The sequence below is a fragment of the Oncorhynchus gorbuscha genome, linkage group LG08 (assembly GCF_021184085.1).
Source record: "Oncorhynchus gorbuscha isolate QuinsamMale2020 ecotype Even-year linkage group LG08, OgorEven_v1.0, whole genome shotgun sequence".
Lineage (NCBI taxonomy): Eukaryota > Metazoa > Chordata > Actinopteri > Salmoniformes > Salmonidae > Oncorhynchus > Oncorhynchus gorbuscha.
In genome coordinates this window covers 57,635,497-57,655,970 of record NC_060180.1, presented here as the reverse complement: position 1 = coordinate 57,655,970, position 20,474 = coordinate 57,635,497, and the positions used below count along the sequence as shown (strand labels likewise).

Sequence of the window (20,474 nt, the reverse complement as noted above, 5' to 3'; positions counted from 1 at the left end):
TTGGCCATATATCACAAACTCCAGAGGTGCCTTATTGCTATTATAAACTGGTTACCAATGTAATTTGAGCAGTAAAAATAAACATTTTGTCATACCCGTGGTACATGATCTGATATACCATGGCTGTCAGCCAATCAGCATTCAGGGCTCGAACCACCCAGTTGATAAATTAATGTAATTATATGCCATTGTTCTTTGGTTACAGTAGTAGGTAAGGCAGGAAGGCTAGGCAGGTAGGCTACGCCCTATGCCTCAGTTATTTAGCTGTTTGTGCACATGCAGCAACAAGACAGGAGTTCATGCATTGTATAATTTTTTCATGTGTTGTTCAAACATTTTCATGTTTTAATGTGTTGCTGCCATGCTATGTTGTTGTTTTAGGTCTCTCTTGTCATGATGTGTGTTTTGTCCTATATTTTACATTTTTAATCACAGCCCCCATCCCCGTAATAGGCCTTTTGCCTTTTGGTAGGCCATCATTGTAAATAAGATTTTTTTTCTTAACTGACTTGCCTAGTTAAATAAAGGTTGATTAAAACATTAGACCATGTTCTAGAGAGGATATATGGTGCTTTCAATAAAACTGGGAACTAGGGGGAAAAACGAGGTCAAATAATGAAGACAGTGAATCTTCAGGTCGGAAAGTCGGAACTCTAGAAAGATGCCGATGTTTCCGATTTGGAATTACGAGTTTGGGTCTTCCCAGTCAGAGCTCGTTTCCCCGAGTTCCTAGGTGTCTTGAACATGGCAACAGACTAGATCGCAGACAAAATCCAACAGAAAAACATGTATTGAGCTCAACACTATAGCATTGCTACACATAGACAAGGCTTCTTTCATCAACTCTGTGAATTTAGGCCTTCTACTGACTTCCTGTAGCCTAATAAAGGATACATTGTCCCGCCTAACACAGGTCTTTGTTAGATAGCCTAGTGGTCAGGGCCCATTTTAAGGCTTAAAATGCATCGTTAGAACCTTAGTAGGAGCGTCGATAAATCTTCCGAGCTGTTTCCCAAAACCATTGTTTTTAACGTTCCATATGAAAACGCTCGTAATCTAACGTCTGCCTCCAATCGTCATAATGATTTTTGCCCTCCCGCGTCACTTTATACACAGAATATCTCCGCTAAACATATAACATATAATTTACATTTAAGTCATTATAATTTATATGCCATTTAGCAGACGCTTTTATCCAAAGCGACTTACAGTCATGTGTGCATACATTCTACGTATGGGTGGTCCCGGGAATCGAACCCACTACCCTGGCGTTACAAGCGCCATGCTCTACCAACTGAGCTACAGAAGGACCACATAATCACATGGTTAATCCGTCTTTGTGACCACAGATAATTTCAGAACAAAATTGCCAATGTCTTTGCAGTGAGGTATAAAAAGAAAACATTCAAATATAAACCATACTTGGCTATAGGCCTATTTTCAGTCATATTGGAATACATTTCATGTTCAATCAATCAAGTTTTATTTTGCTGTAGTCTACTGTCTGTAATTTGTATAAATATATATAATATATATTTAATGATTTGTATCACTACGTGCAAACCCACGTGACCAAACCCGAACTGGTTGGCAGCAGTGATGCCAATTTAGCAATTTTGTTGCTAGATTTAGCAACTTTTCAGAGTACCCTGGCAACTTTCTTTTTTAAACAGCACCTAGCAACAAATGTAGCTACTTTTAAAAATGTATTTGGAACTTTTAGCAACTTTTGAAAAGTGACCCAAATGCCAAAATGCACACTTTTCCCCTCTAAATGACACAAAATTAATTTGCAAATCAATTCATTAAAAATCCTACAATGTGATTTTCTGGATTTTTCCCCCCTCATTTTGTCTGTCATAGTTTAAGTGTACCTATGATGAAAATTACAGGCCTCTCTCATCTTTTTAAGTGGGAGAACTTGCACAATTGGTGGCTGACTAAATACTTTTTTTGCCCCACTGTATAAACTGTACCTTGTTATTAGCCTGTACCTATAATTGTTGATCAGTTAGGTAGCATGTTAACTATCTACCAATACACTGCTTAAAACTATAATTGTTCAGAATGTGTAGGTTTACTAGTTAAAAAGAAAATAAATAAAATGTAATTGTTCAATAATGTGTAATTGTTCAATCATTCAATGTGTTGTATTTAAAAATAAAAATGTGATCATATCAAATACGTTGTGTTTATATTACTTTTACAAATAGAAATATATGATAACAAACAAACAAATCTAAACTAACAAATGTCAAATGGTCCTTCTGTAGCTCAGTTGGTAGAGCATGGCGCTTGTAACGCCAGGGTAGTGGGTTCGATTCCCGGGACCACCCATACGTAGAATGTATGCACACATGACTGTAAGTCGCTTTGGATAAAAGCGTCTGCTAAATGGCATATATATATATAAAATCATATTTTTCGCCGAGATGGCCAGTCAATTTGAGTAAACATTAGTATGTATTCTACGTAATGACGCAGTTTTACGTTATTACGAAATGACTTCATCGCGTCATAACATCATAACGTCATTTAGCAACTTTCAGCAACAAATTGACCAGTAGGACTGAGACCAGTTGATTTCAGCTGTCGATTACAACTTCCCTTGGCTTTATTTATTGTGGAGTGTATGATCATTTCCAAACGAAATGTTAGAGTTTGTTTTACCATTGTTTCTTGGCTTTTTGGCGCTCTACTTACTCAGCGTGCGATTCAGGAGAACAAGGCAAGTGGTGGATGAATTCATAGTTTATTTAAATTTTATTGGTGCTCGCGTTGGTTGCTGTATGTTAGGAATTAAACTTTTGTCTAAACCCTTGAAGTTGATCAACATATTTGTTGGAGAATCCTGGCCAAGTTTTTTTTAAACACACGTTCTTTCTTTATGTGACTAATATCAAGCAATCGATTATTGTGACAAAGCGTCAGACTTGTGTAAGAACATGAGAAGCCTTTTTCAAATTCGGCACACTCATATGTGTGTACATTTTAGACAAGTTCACAGTCCCTGATTAGAGAGGGACAATGGGCTTTAAGTTCTAGACCCGAATTTGAGGGATATAGATAGTATTGTAACAATGTAAATATTCTATGGCATCAGCCTATGTATACCACTGAATTTGCTCTTTGACCATAATTTGCATAATCCACTTTCTAATACAGTGGGTTGTAGTTAATGAATGTCTTACATTTTGTAAATTTGAGTCATTTAGCAGAGACACAGGATTTGATTTGAGGATCAGACCTGGTGGGTTAAAATACCATTTGAACTATTTCTAATACTAATACTAATGAGCGTTTGCTCTATAGTCTAGAGCAGACTGCATGGAGTACCAGATAGGTGTAATGTGTAACTCTTTGTTCTCAAAACTTGAAGTTTTGAGACCATTTAAATGTTTATTTTTTTATTTTTTATGATTTCACCTTTATTTAATCAGGTAGGCTAGTTGAGAATAAGTTCTCATTTACAACTGCGAACTGGCCAAGATAAAGCATAGCAGTGTGACACAAACAACAAAGAGTTACACATAGGATAAACAAACGTACAGTCAATCACACAACAGACAAGTCTATATACAGTGTGTGCAAATGTAGTAGAGGTCGACCGATTATGATTTTCCAACGCCGATACCGATTATTGGAGGACCAAAAAAAGCCGGTACTGCTACATTTTTTAAAATAAAATGTTTATTATTATAATTTTAAAAATATATTTATTTGTAATAATGACAATTACAAAAATGCTGAATGAACAATGAACACTTATTTTATTTTAACTTAATATAATACATCAATAAAATCATTTTAGTCTCAAATAAATAATGAAACATGTTCAATTTGGTTTAAATAATGCAAAAACAAAGTGTTAGAGAAGAAAGTAAAAGTGCAATATGCCTTGTAAAAAAGCTCATGTTTAAGTTCCTTGCTCAGAACATGAGAACATATGAAAGCTGGTGGTTCCTTTTAACACGAGTCTTCAATATTCCCAGGTAAGAAGTTTTAGGTTGTAGTTATTATAGGGACTATTTCTCTCTATACCATTTGAATTTCATATACCTTTGACTATTGGATGTTCTAATAGGTACTTTAGTATTGCCAGCCTAATCTCGAGAGTTGATAGGCTTGAAGTCATAAACCGCGCAATGCTTGAAGCGAAGAGCTGCTGGCAAACGCAGGTAAGTGCTGTTTGAATGAATGCTTACGAGCCTGCTGCTGCTACCACTGCTCGGTCAGACTGCTCTATCAAATCATAGACTTAATTATAATATCATAACACACAGAAATACAAGCCATAGGTCATTAATATGGTAAAATGCGGAAATACGGAACCGTTCTGTATTTTATCTAATGGGTGGCATCCATAAGTCTAAATATTGCTGTTACATTGCACAACCTTCAATGTTATGTCATACTTACGTAGATTTCTGGCAAATTAGTTCGCAACGAGCCAGGCGGCCCAAACTGTTGCATATAACCTGACTCTGCATGCAATGAATGCAAGACAGTTTCCCTAGTTTAATATTGCCTGCTAACATGAATTTCTTTTAACTAAATATGCGGGTTTAAAAGAATATACTTCTGTGTATTGATTTTAAGAAAAGCATTGATGTTTATGGTTAGGTACATTCATGCACCGATTGTGCTTTTTTTCACAAATGCTCTTTTGTTAAATCATCCCCCGTTTGGCAAAGTTGGCTGTCTTTATTAGGAAGAAATGGTCCAAACACAGTTCGCAACGAGCCAGGCGGCCCAAACTGCTGCATATATATATACTTGTGTATTGATTTTTAAGAAAGGTGTTGATGTTTATGGTTCGGTACACATTGGTGGAACAACAGTGCTTTTTTCGTGACTGCGCGGCACCGCATCGATTATATGCAACACAGGACAAGCTAGATAAACTAGTAATATCATCAACCATGTGTAATTAACTAGTGATTATGTTAAGATTGATTGTTTTTTATAACATGTGTTTAATGCTAGCTAGCACCGTACCTTGGCTCCTTGCTGCACTCCCATAACAGGTAGTCAGCCTGCCACGCAGTCTCCTCGTGGAATGCAATGTAATCGGCCATGATCTGTGTCCAAAAATGCCGATGACCTATTGTTATGAAAACTTGAAATCAGCCCTAATTAATAGGGCTTTCCGATTAATTGTCGACATCTAAAATGTAGTCAGATTAGGGAGGTAAAGCAATAAATAGGCCATAGCGGCGAAATAATTACAATTTAGCAATTAAACACTCGAGTGATAGATGGGCAGAAGATGAATGTGCAAGTAGAGATACTGGGGTGCAAAGGTGCAACAAAAAAACAATATGGGGATGAGGTAGTTGGGTGGGCTCTTTACAGATGGGCTATGTACAGGTGCCATGATCGGTAAGCTGCTCTGACAGCTGATGCTTAAAGTTAGTGAGGGAGATATAAATCTCCAGCTCCATTGATTGTTTTGCAATTCGTTCCAGTCATTGGCAGCAGAGCACTGGAAGGAAAGGTGGCCAAAGTAAGAGTTGGCTTTGGGGGTGACCAGTGAAATATACCTGCTTCAGCGCGTGCTACGGGTGGGTGCTGCTATGGTGACAGGTGAGCTGAGATAAGGCACGGCTTTACCTAGCAATGACTTATAGATGACTTGGAGCCAGTGGGTTTGGAGACTAATATTAAGCGAGGGCCAGCCAACGAGAGCGTACAGGTCGCAGTGGTGGGTAGTGTATACAAAAACAGATGGCACTATGATAGACTACATCCAATTTGCTAAGTAGAGTGTTGGAGGCTATTTTGTAAATTACATCGCCGAAGTCAAGGATCGGTAGGATGGTCAGTTTTACTAGGGTATGTTTGGCAGCATTAGTGAAGGATGCTTTGTTGCGAAATAGGAAGCCGAATCTAGATTTAATTTTGGATTTGAGATGCTTAATGTGAGCCTGGAAGGAGAGTTCAGTCTAACCAGACACCTCTGTATTTGTAGTTGTCCACATAGGACTTGAGCTACAGGCAGTTAGATTTGGGTATGACATTTAGAATAAAAAAATGTAAAAGGGGGGCTATCACTAAGAGAAATAAACAGGTCCTCCTATATGCTTAATTTAGGTATTTATCCAACTTTAGTTGTGATACATACGTTGGGCTATATGTTTTGATTTTTAATACATTGTAAGGCTGCATGATGCGACTCTAATGATTTGAAATAAGTTGCATGAAAGGCATGAGCTCTGCTTTTTTTGTGCTGGCTGTACACACTTCATCAGTCTCTTATTCACAATTTGACAAGTACTTGATAAAACCTCAAATTTCCCAGTGGCATCCCATTTGTGTGGATGTAATCCCCCCCACCCCCCCAAAAAAATCCTTGCCTTTTGTGGCCCTTGTGCCTTTGGGCTGAATATAATAATTATACAACTTTCCACGTTTTACTTTTCGTCCGCCAAGAAGATGAGTAGGCTTAACAAACAGCAAAAGCACTAGGCTATGTCAATTTACTATCCCATCCCCCATAGTGAAAATGATCTTCCCCAAACTTGAAACTGCTTATTAGGCTCTACACCGATTGTGCTTAATTTTAAGTTATTTAAAGTTATTTGGCCACTTTAATTGTGATACAAACTTTACCAAAACATATAAGCCTATGGGCTAGGCTACATGAGGTGTGGGACTATGATTTGAAAAAGTACCCCAAAAAAGGCATGTGCCGTTTCTTGCCTTACTGCACACAAGCTGGAGCATCATTCACAAGTACTAGGCTAATATTGTCACCCATCAGACTATTCTTCATTTCATCTTGTCTTTACATATACTAAATAATATGTGTACATTTTTGGGGATTTACAATGGGCCATTATCATGCACCTGTCTCGAAGCAGGGGGTAGGGGGAAAACAATACGTCATCTATGTACTTAAATAGCGAATGGAGGAGGCTTTTCCCCGTGGTTTATTTTCATGCCAGCCAGGTAGGCTGTACTCCAGTTGTAAAGAGAAGCAATGTGTTTAATATTAGGAATGTTGAGAAAAATATATAGTAGACCTAGCCTATAGAAAGCGGATAGGATGCTCTTTTTTGATTAGATTTTTTTTGCATAGCCTATAGAAATGTTGTGCAACATGGGCTCTCGTGAAATGTTTGATTAGATTTTGCTTGATGTCAGAGTGATTAGAGGGACAATAGAGTGCTGAGTACCAGGCAGTTAGTGAGTTTGGTAGGCTACTAATGATCAGCAGCATCGTAGCTTGGAGAAGCCTAATAACCGTGACTAAACGATCAGGGTGGAATTTGACCGCAGGTGTGGCGGTAATACGGTCACTGTAAAAGCCCTAGTCAGGTGTACGAGCAAGGCAGATGTCCTGGGTTCGAGCCGCGTTATGAGCCGAATCAGGAAGAAGCGGTCTAATTGATACACTGCTATGTGGACATCTGTTCTAATATTGTTACTGATGCATATTCTGATGCTGGCCTCTTCAAATGTGCTCACTGCTGGCAGACACTATCAGACTCCCTGATTGCTTCTGACAAGTGGCTGGCAGGCAGTAGTGTGGACTAGGTGGGGGGGCACAAGCATAGAAACAACAAGTAAGCCTGGGCTGAGACTTGTCAGCTTGAGGTCTCACAGATAGCAGATCGTCTCATGACCCGCTCTCTCCACACTAGCCCTGGGATGGATAAGCACACATATTAGTTTAGCACTGATGTTGCACAGATTAGTATTGTTTTGTTGATCTCATGCATTATTTTGTGGCAATGAAGACTGATCTGTGCTGCACCAAGTCAGCTCCAGATACACAAATACTTCCTTGCATAAGATGTGTTTCCAAAAACAAATATACAGCAAAGGAAGGATGATGTAACAGTTAGCTTATCTATTTGTTTTCAATGGCACAATGCTTTGTAGGATAATGCACCTTACAATGTTGCCTCAATTTCATCAGTATGATAACCCACTGACATTGTGTGTCTATAGGGCAAAGATGGGATAAGATGACGGGTAACATTGTGCCCCTAGGTCAGCCACTGTATGCTAATAGTCTAGTGTACACACCCCGTGGCTATAGACTATATAAGCAAATGTCTCACCAGCTCTACCTCCTAACTGGTCAAATGAATCCTGATTGGTAAACATATCCCTATGCTTCAAAGATCATAATATGAAGGGCATTATGATTCTATGTCATGCATATAAAAGCGTTATGAATGCTACATGCTTACACTTCCGGCGCCGACAGAGATGGCCGCCTCGCTTCGCGTTCCTAGGAAACTATGCAGTGTTTTGTTTTTTTATGTGTTATTTCTTACATTAGTACCCCAGGTCATCTTAGGTTTCATTACATGCAGTCGAGAAGAACTACTGAATATAAGATCAGCGTCAACTCACCATTAGAACGACCAAGAATATGTTTTCCGCGACGCGGATCCTGTGTTCTGCCTTACAAACAGGACAACGGAATGGATCGCATGCAGCGACCCAAGAAAACGACTCAGAAAAAGAGGGAAACGAGGCGGTCTTCTGGTCAGACTCAGGACACGGGCACATCGCGCACCACTCCCCAGCATTCTTCTTGCCAATGTCCAGTCTCTTGACAACAAGGTTGACGAAATCCGAGCAAGGGTGGCATTCCAGAGGGACATCAGAGACTGCAACGTTCTCTGCTTCACGGAAACATGGCTCACTGGAGAGACGCTATCCGATGCGGTGCAGCCAACGGGTTTCTCCACGCATCGCGCCGACAGAAACAAACATCTTTCTGGTAAGAAGAGTGGCGGGGGCGTATGCCTCATGACTAAAGAGACATGGTGTGATGAAGGAAACATACAGGAACTCAAATCCTTCTGTTCACCTGATTTAGAATTCCACACAATCAAATGTAGACCGCATTATCTTCCAAGAGAATTCTCTTCGATTATAATCACAGCCGTATATCCCCCCCCCCCAGCTATCACATCGATGGCTCTGAACGAACTTTATTTAACTCTTTGCAAACTGGAAACCATTTATCCGGAGGCTGCATTCATTGTAGCTGGGGATTTTAACAAAGCTAATCTGAAAACAAGACTCCCTAAATTTTATCAGCATATCGATTGCACAACCAGGGGTGGTAAAACCTTGGATCATTGTTACTCTAACTTCCGCGACGCATATATGGCCCTGCCCCACCCCCCCTTTCGGAAAAGCTGACCATGACTCCATTTTGCTGATCCCTGCCTACAGGCAGAAACTCAAACAAGAGGCCCCCACGCTGAGGTCTGTCCAACGCTGGTCAAACTAAGCTGACTCCACACTCCAAGACTGCTTCCATCACGTGGACTGGGACATGTTTCGTATTGCGTCAGATAAAAATATTGACGAATACGCTGATTCGGTGTGCGAGTTCATTAGAACGTGCATCGAAGATGTCGTTCCCATAGCAACGATAAAAACATTCCCTAACCAGAAACCATGGATTGATGGCAGCATTCGCGTGAAACTGAAAGCGCGAACCACTGCTTTCAATCATGGCAAGGTGTCTGGCAACATGACCGAATACAAACAGTGCAGCTATTCCCTCCGCAAGGCTATTAAACAAGCTAAGCGTCAGTACAGAGACAAAGTGGAATCTCAATTCAATGGCTCAGACACAAGAGGCATGTGGCAGGGTCTACAGTCAATCACGGACTACAAGAAGAAACCCAGCCCAGTCACGGACCAGGATGTCTTGCTCCCAGGCAGACTAAATAACTTTTTCGCCCGCTTTGAGGACAATACAGTGCCACTGACACGGCCTGCAACGAAAACATGCGGTCTCTCCTTCACTGCAGCCGAGGTGAGTAAGACATTTAAACGTGTTAACTCTCGCAAGGCTGCAGGTCCAGACGGCATCCCCAGCCGCGCCCTCAGAGCATGCGCAGACCAGCTGGCCGGTGTGTTTACGGACATATTCAATCAATCCCTATACCAGTCTGCTGTTCCCACATGCTTCAAGAGGGCCACCATTGTTCCTGTTCCCAAGAAAGCTAAGGTAACTGAGCTAAACGACTACCGCCCCGTAGCACTCACTTCCGTCATCATGAAGTGCTTTGAGAGACTAGTCAAGGACCATATCACCTCCACCCTACCTGACACCCTAGACCCACTCCAATTTGCTCACCGCCCAAATAGGTCCACAGACGATGCAATCTCAACCACACTGCACACTGCCCTAACCCACCTGGACAAGAGGAATACCTATGTGAGAATGCTGTTCATCGACTACAGCTCGGCATTTAACACCATAGTACCCTCCAAGCTCGTCATCAAGCTCGAGACCCTGGGTCTCGACCCCGCCCTGTGCAACTGGGTACTGGACTTCCTGACGGGCCGCCCCCAGGTGGTGAGGTTAGGCAACAACATCTCCTCCCCGCTGATCCTCAACACGGGGGCCCCACAAGGGTGCGTTCTGAGCCCTCTCCTGTACTCCCTGTTCGCCCACGACTGCGTGGCCACACACGCCTCCAACTCAATCATCAAGTTTGCGGACGACACAACCGTGGTAGGCTTGATTACCAACAACGACGAGACAGCCTACAGGGAGGAGGTGAGGGCCCTCGGAGTGTGGTGTCAGGAAAATAACCTCACACTCAACGTCAACAAAACTAAGGAGATGATTGTGGACTTCAGGAAACAGCAGAGGGAACACCCCCCTATCCACATCGATGGAACAGTAGTGGAGAGTTTTAAGTTCCTCGGCATACACATCACAGACAAACTGAATTGGTCCACTCACACTGACAGCGTCGTGAAGAAGGCGCAGCAGCGCAAAGAAATTTGGCTTGTCACCAAAAGCACTCACAAACTTCTACAGATGCACAATCGAGAGCATCCTGGCGGGCTGTATCACCACCTGGTACGGCAACTGCTCCACCCTCAACCGTAAGGCTCTCCAGAGGGTAGTGAGGTCTGCACATCGGGGGCAAATTACCTGCCCTCCAGGACACCTACACCACCCGATGTTACAGGAAGGCCATAAAGATCATCAAGGAAATCAACCACCCGAGCCACTGCCTGTTCACCCCGCTATCATCCAGAAGGGAGGTCAGTACAGGTGCATCAAAGCTGGGACCGAGAGACTGAAAAACAGCTTCTATCTCAAGGCTATCAGACTGTTAAACAGCCACCACTAACATTGAGTGGCTGCTGCCAACACACTGTCATTGACACTGACCCAACTCCAGCCACTCTAATAATTGGAATTGATGGGAAATTATGTAAATATATCACTAGCCACTTTAACTATGCCACTTTGTTTACTTTGTCTACATACTCATCTCATATGTATTTACTGTACTCGATACCATCTACTGTATGCTGCTCTGTACCATCACTCATTCATATATCCTTATGTACATATTCTTTATCCCCTTACACTGTGTATAAGACAGTAGTTTTGGAATTGTTAGTTAGATTATTTGTTGGTTATCACTGCATTGTCGGAACTAGAAGCACAAGCATTTTGCTACACTCGCATTAACATCTGCTAACCATGTGTATGTGACAAATAAAATTGGATTTGATTTACATATCACCCTTCTACGTAAAGTGTGAGTAAAATATTTGATAATAGCTTTTTGAAGCAGCTAGTTTTGTATTAGTTTTCTGGCCACTTCCGCAAGATCATCCACAATAAAGGAGAAATAATGTCCTGTGCTTAAGCCTAGCTTTAAAGTGGAGTAAATATTAGGCCTGTCGTGTGTGTGTGTGTGTGTGTGTGTGGGTGGATAAGTCCTGTTGACAGGATCAACAAATTGCCCCCAGCATTTCTTTAGGCCAAATCTAATGCATGGTTGTTCTGCACCCGCCAACACCACAGTTATTAATAGCCCATCATGACATTCCTTGGCCTAGGGACAGAAACATATTTTTGTTGCCTCTGATTCTGATATCCTTAAATGGCAAATGTTTGTCAAAGCTTGTTGATTTGAAAATAAAATAAACCATGTGATGAGCCTCAAAGGGAGCTCATACGGATAGGAAGATAATAATTCATTTGAACCATAGGATAGTGAAAGATTTGTTTTAATTTACCTTTATTTAACTAGGCAAGTCAGTTAAGAACAAATTCTTATTTTCAATGACAGCCTAGGAACAGTGGGTTAACTGCCTGTTCAGGGGCAGAATGACAGAACGACCTTGTCAGCTCGGGGATTTGAACTTGCAACCTTCCGGCCACTAGTCCAACACTCTAACCACTAGGCTACCCTGCCACCCTTGTTATTTTCTTGGGAAAATAATCAGCTCACTCTTCCTGGAATCGCTCTGAGCTATGACATTGCTATGCAGGACTCACTCCTATGTTGCCTTTGTAATTGTTTCCCATCTGCATTCACTTAAGATACAGCTGTTTGAGCTGCATACTCTTTGTAAACCTGGAGTGATTCCTGCTCTGTCAGCTAATTCGGCCTGAGATGATGCTCTGTGTCATGTCTGTGTTTTCAGGTTTTAAATGATTTCTTCAGTATACCTTGCTGACCAGTAGCTGCTGTATTTTTTTGTTGTTACACTGTATGTGGTAAAGGAGAGTTGTAGCTGCTACCAATCCACCTTGAAGTTTTGGGAGACCCCTGATCACATGGTACGCCTTGTCTCATGAATATTGCAAAGATGTTTAGTTTCTTTGTCCTTAAGTTCTAATCACTTAGGCTTGCATTTATATTGTATTTGAATCAGTCAGATCTATGTTTTCTCTTATTTCATCTGAAAGATTTTTGATGGATATATTTTTTGATATGACATACTGTATCTGTTTTTACCTAATGTAAAATACACATTTCTTATGTTCTTCTCTATTATAGGAGAGATGGGGAGCCTCCACTTATAAATGGTTGGATCCCGTTCCTTGGAAAGGCTTTGGAGTTTGGGAAGAATGCACATAGATTTCTGGCAGTGCATAAGGAGAAACATGGAGATGTATTTACTGTGCTGATTGCTGGTGGGTAATAGTGGTGTTTAATGTATACATTTGATCATAGTATGGTTAAAAAAGGATCAAAGGAATTTTGATGAAATGTATATGTATTGTGCTTCTTACGAAATAATCCTCTTTAAATGGTCTTTAAAAACAGTAAAGTTACTAACAATATGATTAGACAGTATATTACACACGTTTCATGTCTATTGAAATACAATCCTGTCCTCACATTTCCCCTTCAGGCAAATACATGACCTTCATAATGAATCCGTTACTGTATCCGTATGTCATCAAACATGGCAAACAGCTGGACTTCCATGAGTTTTCTGACCAAGTGGCCCCCGTGACGTTCGGCTACCCCCCCGTCGGGAGCGGAAAGTTCCCCGGTATGAGCGAGCACATCCAGAGGTCCTTCCACCTTCTACAGGGCGACAACCTCAATAACCTGACAGAGAGCTTGATGGGAAATCTCATGTTTGTGTTCCGACAAGACTACCTTACTGGGGAGAGCGAGTGGAGGACTGAAAGTGTGTACCAACTCTGCAATTCAATCATGTTTGAGGCTACTTTCCTGACCCTGTTTGGCAAGCCTGCCCATTCCAGCAGACACAGCGGAATGGTGACGCTTCGAGAGGACTTTGTCAAGTTCGACACCATGTTTCCCCTCCTCATCGCCAGGATCCCCATCTCTCTGCTGGGAGGAACCAAGGCCACTCGGGATAAACTGATCAACTACTTCCACCCTCAGAGAATGTCTGGATGGTCCAACACCTCAGGGTTCATAAAGGAAAGAGCAGCAGTGCTTGAACAGTATGACTCCTTGGGAGATGTCGATAAAGCAGGTAAACACAGATGCTTTTCTCTCTGTATACACCTACAACATAAAATGTTCTACTTTGACTTCAACAAGGACATTCCAAACCTCAGTTGTAACTCCTACCGAGTAACTCTGGGTATCTCTCACACAATACCCTGCCCTGAGTCACTGTTGCTAGCCGGCTACCACCCGGGTACTGTACCCTGCACCTTGGAGACTGCTGCCCTATGTACAGTTGATGTCGGAAGTTTACATACACCTTAGCCAAATACATTTAATCTCAGTTTTTCACAATTCCTAACATTTAATCCTAGTACAAAATCACCTGTCTCAGGTCAGTTAGGATCACCACTTTATTTTAAGAATGTGAAATGTCACAATAATAGTAGAGATTTATTTGAGCTTTTATTTATTTCATCACATTCCCAGTGGATCAGAAGTTTACATGCACTCAATTAGTATTTGGTAGCATTGCCTTTAAATGGTTTAACTTTGGTCAAACATTTCGGGTAGCCTTCCATAAGCTTCCCACAATAAGTTGAGTGAGTTTTGGCCCATTCCTCCTGACGGAGCTGGTGTAACTGAGTCAGGTTTGTAGGCCTCCATGCTCGCACACGCTTTTTCAGTTCTGCCCACAAATGTTCTATAGGATTGAGGTCAGGGCTTTGTGATGGCCACTCCAATACCTTGACTTTGTTGTCCTTAAGCCATTTTGCCACAACTTTGAAAGTATGCTTGGGGTCATTGTCCATTTGGAAGACCCATTTGCAACCAAGCTTTAACATCCTGACCGATCTTTGTCCCCATGTGTAGTTGCAAACCGTAATCTGGCTTTTTTAAATGGCGGTTTTGGAGCAGTGCCTACTATTGTTTGTACAGATGAACGTGGTACCTTAGTCTTAATGTCAACAGTGAAGAGGTGACTCCGGGATGCTGGCCTTTTAGGCAGAGTTCCTCTGTCCAGTGTCTCTGTTATTTTGCCCATCTTAAACTTTTCTTTTTATTGTCCAGTCTGAGATGTGGCTTTTTCTTTGCAATGCTGCCTAGAAGGCCAGCATCCCGGAGGCGCCTCCTCACTTGACGTTGAAACTGGTGTTTTGCAGGTACTATTTAATGAAGCTGCCAGTTGAGGACTTGTGAGGCGTCTGTTTTAGAGGTCGACCGATTAATCGGAATGGCCAATTTAATTAGGGCCGATTTCAAATTTTCATAACAATCGGAAATTGGTATTTTTGGGCGCCGATTTATTTATTTTTTGGTATTTTTCTTAATTTAACTAGGCAATTCAGTTAAGAACACATGCTTATTTTCAATGACTCCCTAGGAACGGTGGGTTAACTGCCTTGTTCAGGGGCAGAACAACAGATTTTCACCTTGTCAGCTCGGGGGATCCAATCTTGCAACCTTACAGTTAACTAGTCCAACGCAATAACGACATGCCTCTCTCTCTCTCGTTGCACTCCACAAGGAGACTGCCTGTTACGCGAATGCAGTAAGCCAAGGTAAGTTGCTAGCTAGCATTAAACTTATCTTTATAAAAAACAATCAATCATAATCACTAGTTAACTATACATGGTTGTTGATATTACTAGGTATTATCTAGCGTGTCCTGCATTGCATATAATCTGACTGAGGATACAAGTATCTACAAATCTGACTGAGCGGTGGTAGGCAGAAGCAGGCATGTAAACATTCATTCAAACAGCACTGTCGTGCATTTTGCCAGCAGCTCTTCGTTGTGCGTCAAGCATTGCACTGTTTATGACTTCAAGCCTATCAACTCCCGAGATGAGGCTTGTATAACCGAAGTGAAATGGCTAGCTAGTTAGCGCGCGCTAATAGCATTTCAAACGGCACTTGCTCTGAGCCTTCTAGTAGTTGTTCCCCTTGCTCTGCATGGGTAACGCTGCTTCGATGGTGGCTGTTGTCGTTGTGTTGCTGGTTCGAGCCCAGGGAGGAGCGAGGAGAGGGACGGAAGCTATACTGTTACACTGGCAATACTAAAGTGCCTATAAGAACATCCAGTAGTCAAAGGTTAATGAAATACAAATGGTATAGAGGGAAATAGTCCTACAATTCCTATAGTAACTACAACGTAAAACTTCTTACCTGGGAATATTGAAGACTCATGTTAAAAGGAACTACCAGCTTTCATATGTTCTGAGCAAGGAACTGAAACACTAGCTTTGTTAAATAGCACATATTGCACTTTTACTTTCTTCTCTAACACTTTGTTTTTACATTATTTAAACCAAATTGAACATGTTTAATTATTTACTTGAGGCTAAATTGATTTTATGGATGTATTATATTAAGTTAAAATAAGTGTTCATTCAGTATTGTTGTAATTGTCATTTATTACAAATACATTTTTTTAAATCGGCTGATTAATTGTATCGACTGTTTGGTCCTCCAATAATCGGTATCGGCGTTGAAAAATCATAGTCGGTCGACCTCTAGTCTGTTTCTTAAACTAGACACTCTAATGTACTTGTCCTCTTGTTCAGTTGTGCACCGGGGCCTCCCAATCCTCTTTCTATTCTGGTTAGAGCCAGTTTGCGCTGTTCTGTGAAGGGAGTAGTACACAGCGTTGTACGAGATCTTCAGTTTCTTGGCAATTTCTCGCATGGAATAGCCTTCATTTCTTAGAACAAGAATAGACTGACGAGTTTCAGAAGGACGGTCTTTGTTTCTGGCCATTTTGAGCCTGTAATCGAACCCACAAATGCTGATGCTCAAAAATACTCAACTAGTCTAAAGAATACCAGTTGTATTGCTTCTTTAATCAGAACAACAGTTTTTAGCTGTGCTAACATAATTGCAAGGGTTTTCTAATGATCAATTAGCCTTTTAAAATGATAAACTTAGACTAGCTAACACAATGCGCTATTGGAACACAGGAGGGATGTTTGCTGATAATGGGCCTCTGTACGCCTATGTAGATATTCCATTAAAAATCAGCCGTTTCCAGCTACATTAGTCATTTACAACATTAACAATGTCTACACTGTATTTCTGATCAATTTGATGTTATTTTAAACAAGGACATTTCTAAGAGACCCCAAACCTTTGAACGGTAGTGTATATATTTTTTTATTGTGCCAGACTGACATTGCTTGTGCTAATATTTCTTAATTTCTTTCTTCAAGCATTTTTTGGGATTATGTATGTATTACTGCACTGTGAGAGCTAGAAACTCAAGCATTTCACTGCACCTTTGTATATATTTAATAATTCAAATTTCCTAATTTCTTTCTTCAAGCATTTTTTGGGATTATGTATGTATTACTGCACTGTGAGAGCTAGAAACTCAAGCATTTCACTGCACCTTTGTTAACATCTGTAAACTTTAATTTAATTAAAATATCTCTTTCTTACCTTTACCTGCCCTAGCTCATCATTTTGCCATTCTATGGGCGTCGGTGGGAAACACAGTCCCAGCCACCTTCTGGGCCATGTATTACTTGCTGACGCACCCAGAGGCCCTTGCAGTCGTGCGTGAGGAGATCCATGGTGTCCTGCAGGTCTCAGGAATAGAAACACACCACAACAGAGACCTCACCTTCACCAGAGAACAGCTGGACAGCCTACTGAATCTGGGTAGGTTATTGTTATGATGTATTATTGTTAGGTTGGTCTTAATCGCAGCACCCAGAACCAAATCAGCTACTCTACTGTCATAAGAGATTAGGTTTGTCTGCAGTGTCCAAATTTCCTTAGCATTTTTCATATAATTTTCTCTCCTGATTGTGTTAAATGGTCTCCGCCCCAAGCACACAGGGTTCAGTTGAGTCAATGGTGGTGCGGCTTCGAGAGGGCCTTCCAATCCTTTGTATGTCTGACTATACAAACAGATAGAGGGCTTCTTATTATACTCCTACTCTGTAGTGGCAGGTGCTCTGTGTGTACAATTTAGGGCACATCCTCCTGTCCCCACCCCCCAAAAGAATCCCTCCAGGCTCTGTACCTGTCACATTAAATCACACTGCTGCACCCACCATGCGGACTGTAGCCTCATCTCTTCTGACAACTGCATGCTCAGGGACAAATGCCACTGGTGTAGATTCTCTGTGGCTCCCTCTCTCTCACACTACTAATGATGTCATCTCCCTTAGGGGAAGACAGTGGAATATCTGTTCCACATCTGTTTGTTCTTATAAGTGATAGGGGGTACTCAGCTACGTTTTGTATTATTCTCTCCTATGGTGTTATCTCTTAAGATTGTAATTGGTTTTAATGAAAAACACTGCTGGTCAAGATACCTTTATGTATGCATGTGTAAATAAAGCTATGTATGACTTATGATTATTCAGCTTGTGTTTTATCCATTTTGCTAGAGCAGTTCATGTTTCTAACGAATAGCTCTTCAAGTCTCAAAGCTTTCCCTCCTGTGTGAGTATGTGTATGTACAGTAGTGAGTCAGTACTGGGCCACTCAAGGTTAAATTTTTTATATTTTTTAAAGTACCTCAGATAGGCCAGAACAAAATACCTCTGGTGACTAACTGAACTGTTCTGTTGTGTTCTCAGAGAGCTCCATAAATGAAAGTCTGCGGCTGTCTTCAGCTTCCATGAACATCCGCATGGCCCAGGAGGACTTCAGCTTGCGGCTGGAGGGAGAGCGCTCCATTGGAGTGAGGAAAGGAGATCTCATCTCCCTGTATCCCCAGAGCATGCACATGGACCCCGGGATCTACGAGAATCCAGAGGTAAAGAAGACCAATCGTTCAGATTCTGTGGGCGTCCTAGAATGGCTGTAGGCTCTCTCGCCTTCACTGTGTCTGGTCTGGGGGTTTCGTTGTTCTGCTGAATTGCCTTCCCACACCACCTGGTGTGTGTGTCCACAGGTTAGATTAATGAGCAGAATGCATGGACTGTGAAAGATTGAATCCACCCACTGGCCTTCAGAAGGTCACTGCATGCATGCTAATGTAATCTGGGTGTGACTGTTGATAACCTTGCCATGATTTGTGACTAAGCAAAATGGAAACATTCCTGGAATATGCAATAAGATAGAATATTAACCTTTATTATTTAAGGCGCTGAAAAATAAAGGTTTTACATACATATTTATATTACCCCTCTGACAGAGCTACAAGTTCGACCGATACATCGAAAATGGAAAGGAAAAGAGAGACTTCTATAAGGACGGCCAGAAGCTGAAGTACTACCGGATGTCTTTCGGCTCGGGCTCCACTAAGTGCCCAGGAAGGCACTTTGCGGTGAATGAGATAAAGCAGTTCCTCTCTCTGCTGCTACTCTACTTTGACATGGAGGTGTTGGAGGGGCAGAAGCCGTGTACCCTGGACCCCAGCCGTGCTGGCCTGGGCATCCTGCTCCCTACCAGTGATGTCCAGATCCGCTACAGGCTACGTCGATCCTGAGAGGAGGTGGACATCTGTATATGAACAAACACTAGAGGGCTGAGCCCTGTGTGGCTAATGGATTTGATTTCTCATCGGATGCATCCCAAATGGTATCCTATTTATTCCCTACATAGTGCACTACTTTAGACCAGGAACCATAGGGCTTTTGTCAAAAGTACTGCACTATATTGGCAATAGGGTGCCATTTGGGACACACACATGGATTATTATTCACACAAGTAGCTATTGACTGAACGGCAATGCATTGCTAATTTGTCAATGTATTATATTAGGACAGACTCTAACAGTGGGCAGGATTGGCGAATCTGCTAGCTAGGGACCTTTGGTGTTTTATCCCATAGGACAGAATGATCCATTAATTGTTAACAGTTTTTGCTGTTTATAACAGATAGTATTTTATTTGAATACTAAAAATATGTTTGTTTATTATGCCTTGCATTATAAAACCATATATACCAGGGTATATAGGGGCCCTGGATTAATGTTGCAAAATGAAATAATATTTAATTTATATATATTTTTTGAAATAGGAACTGTCAGGGTCTCAACTTCCTGTTGAGTTAGAATATTAGAATACACAAGGTGCAATTTCAAAATGTGTTTGTGCATCAGCAGTTCACCTCTTATGTCAGTCACTCAATTACCTCATGTCAGCAATACATTTTTTTTGATTGGTAAGTTAGTCTAGCCAGCTATCTTGACCTGTAGTAATTGTGGTTGAATTACCGACCGGGGCCCCCATTAATTTTGTTAGTCACTCTCACTCAGATATCATATTAAAAACGGCAAACATTTCTCTCCACCACATGACAAAATGTGTAGAATTGCAGGAAATGCACTCAAATTATTTTACATTTTTTCACTGTCAAAGTTGCCCATCCCTGATCTATACTGTACAACAGTAGTTGAATCAAATAGTTTAACTATATTACAGGGTAAAAGGACAATGTGATAAAAGCTTTATGTTGTAAATATGGTGGTGTCCCTAAAACATGACTGATTTATTAGTTTCATTTTTCTATAACATTAACCAAATAACCAACCATTTAAGTTATACATTCAAATGTCTTTCCTATTTCAAGAGTCCTACAGAGTATTTACAATTCATGAAATAAATTAAAACTGGACAAATCAGTTCTGCATGTGGCAGTAATTGTATTCCTTAAATTTTTACCAATAGTGACCTATTCCATCAATTGATCCAGTGAATCTGCAAGGTTCATACTCAGAGGAATTATTTTGTTTGACCAACTCTCTTGTGTGAGTACAGCGTTCTGATCGTTGTTTGTCATTAATGCTGTCCTTGGTAATAAAATGATTCCATTCAAGTTTGTCAAATGCCTGCATTGTTAAATAGT

The 20,474-nt window shown here is 41.1% G+C and overlaps 1 protein-coding gene across 2 annotated transcripts; it reads left to right on the top strand.

Moving 5' to 3' along the window:
• Positions 1–2,547: 2,547 nt before the first annotated feature.
• LOC124041887 (cytochrome P450 7B1-like) lies at positions 2,548–20,444 on the top strand. 2 transcript variants are annotated; one of them, XM_046359997.1, is made up of 6 exons: positions 2,548–2,728; positions 12,798–12,934; positions 13,156–13,755; positions 17,124–17,330; positions 18,260–18,438; positions 18,820–20,444. In XM_046359997.1, exons 1-6 carry the CDS (start codon positions 2,652–2,654, stop codon positions 19,111–19,113), a joined length of 1,494 nt encoding a protein of 497 aa, XP_046215953.1. In that variant the 5' UTR covers positions 2,548–2,651; the 3' UTR covers positions 19,114–20,444. The 2 variants fall into 2 exon arrangements, with proteins under 2 accessions (XP_046215953.1, XP_046215954.1); XM_046359998.1 differs by lacking the exon at positions 2,548–2,728 and adding an exon at positions 12,515–12,577.
• The last annotated feature ends 30 nt before the right edge of the window (positions 20,445–20,474 follow it).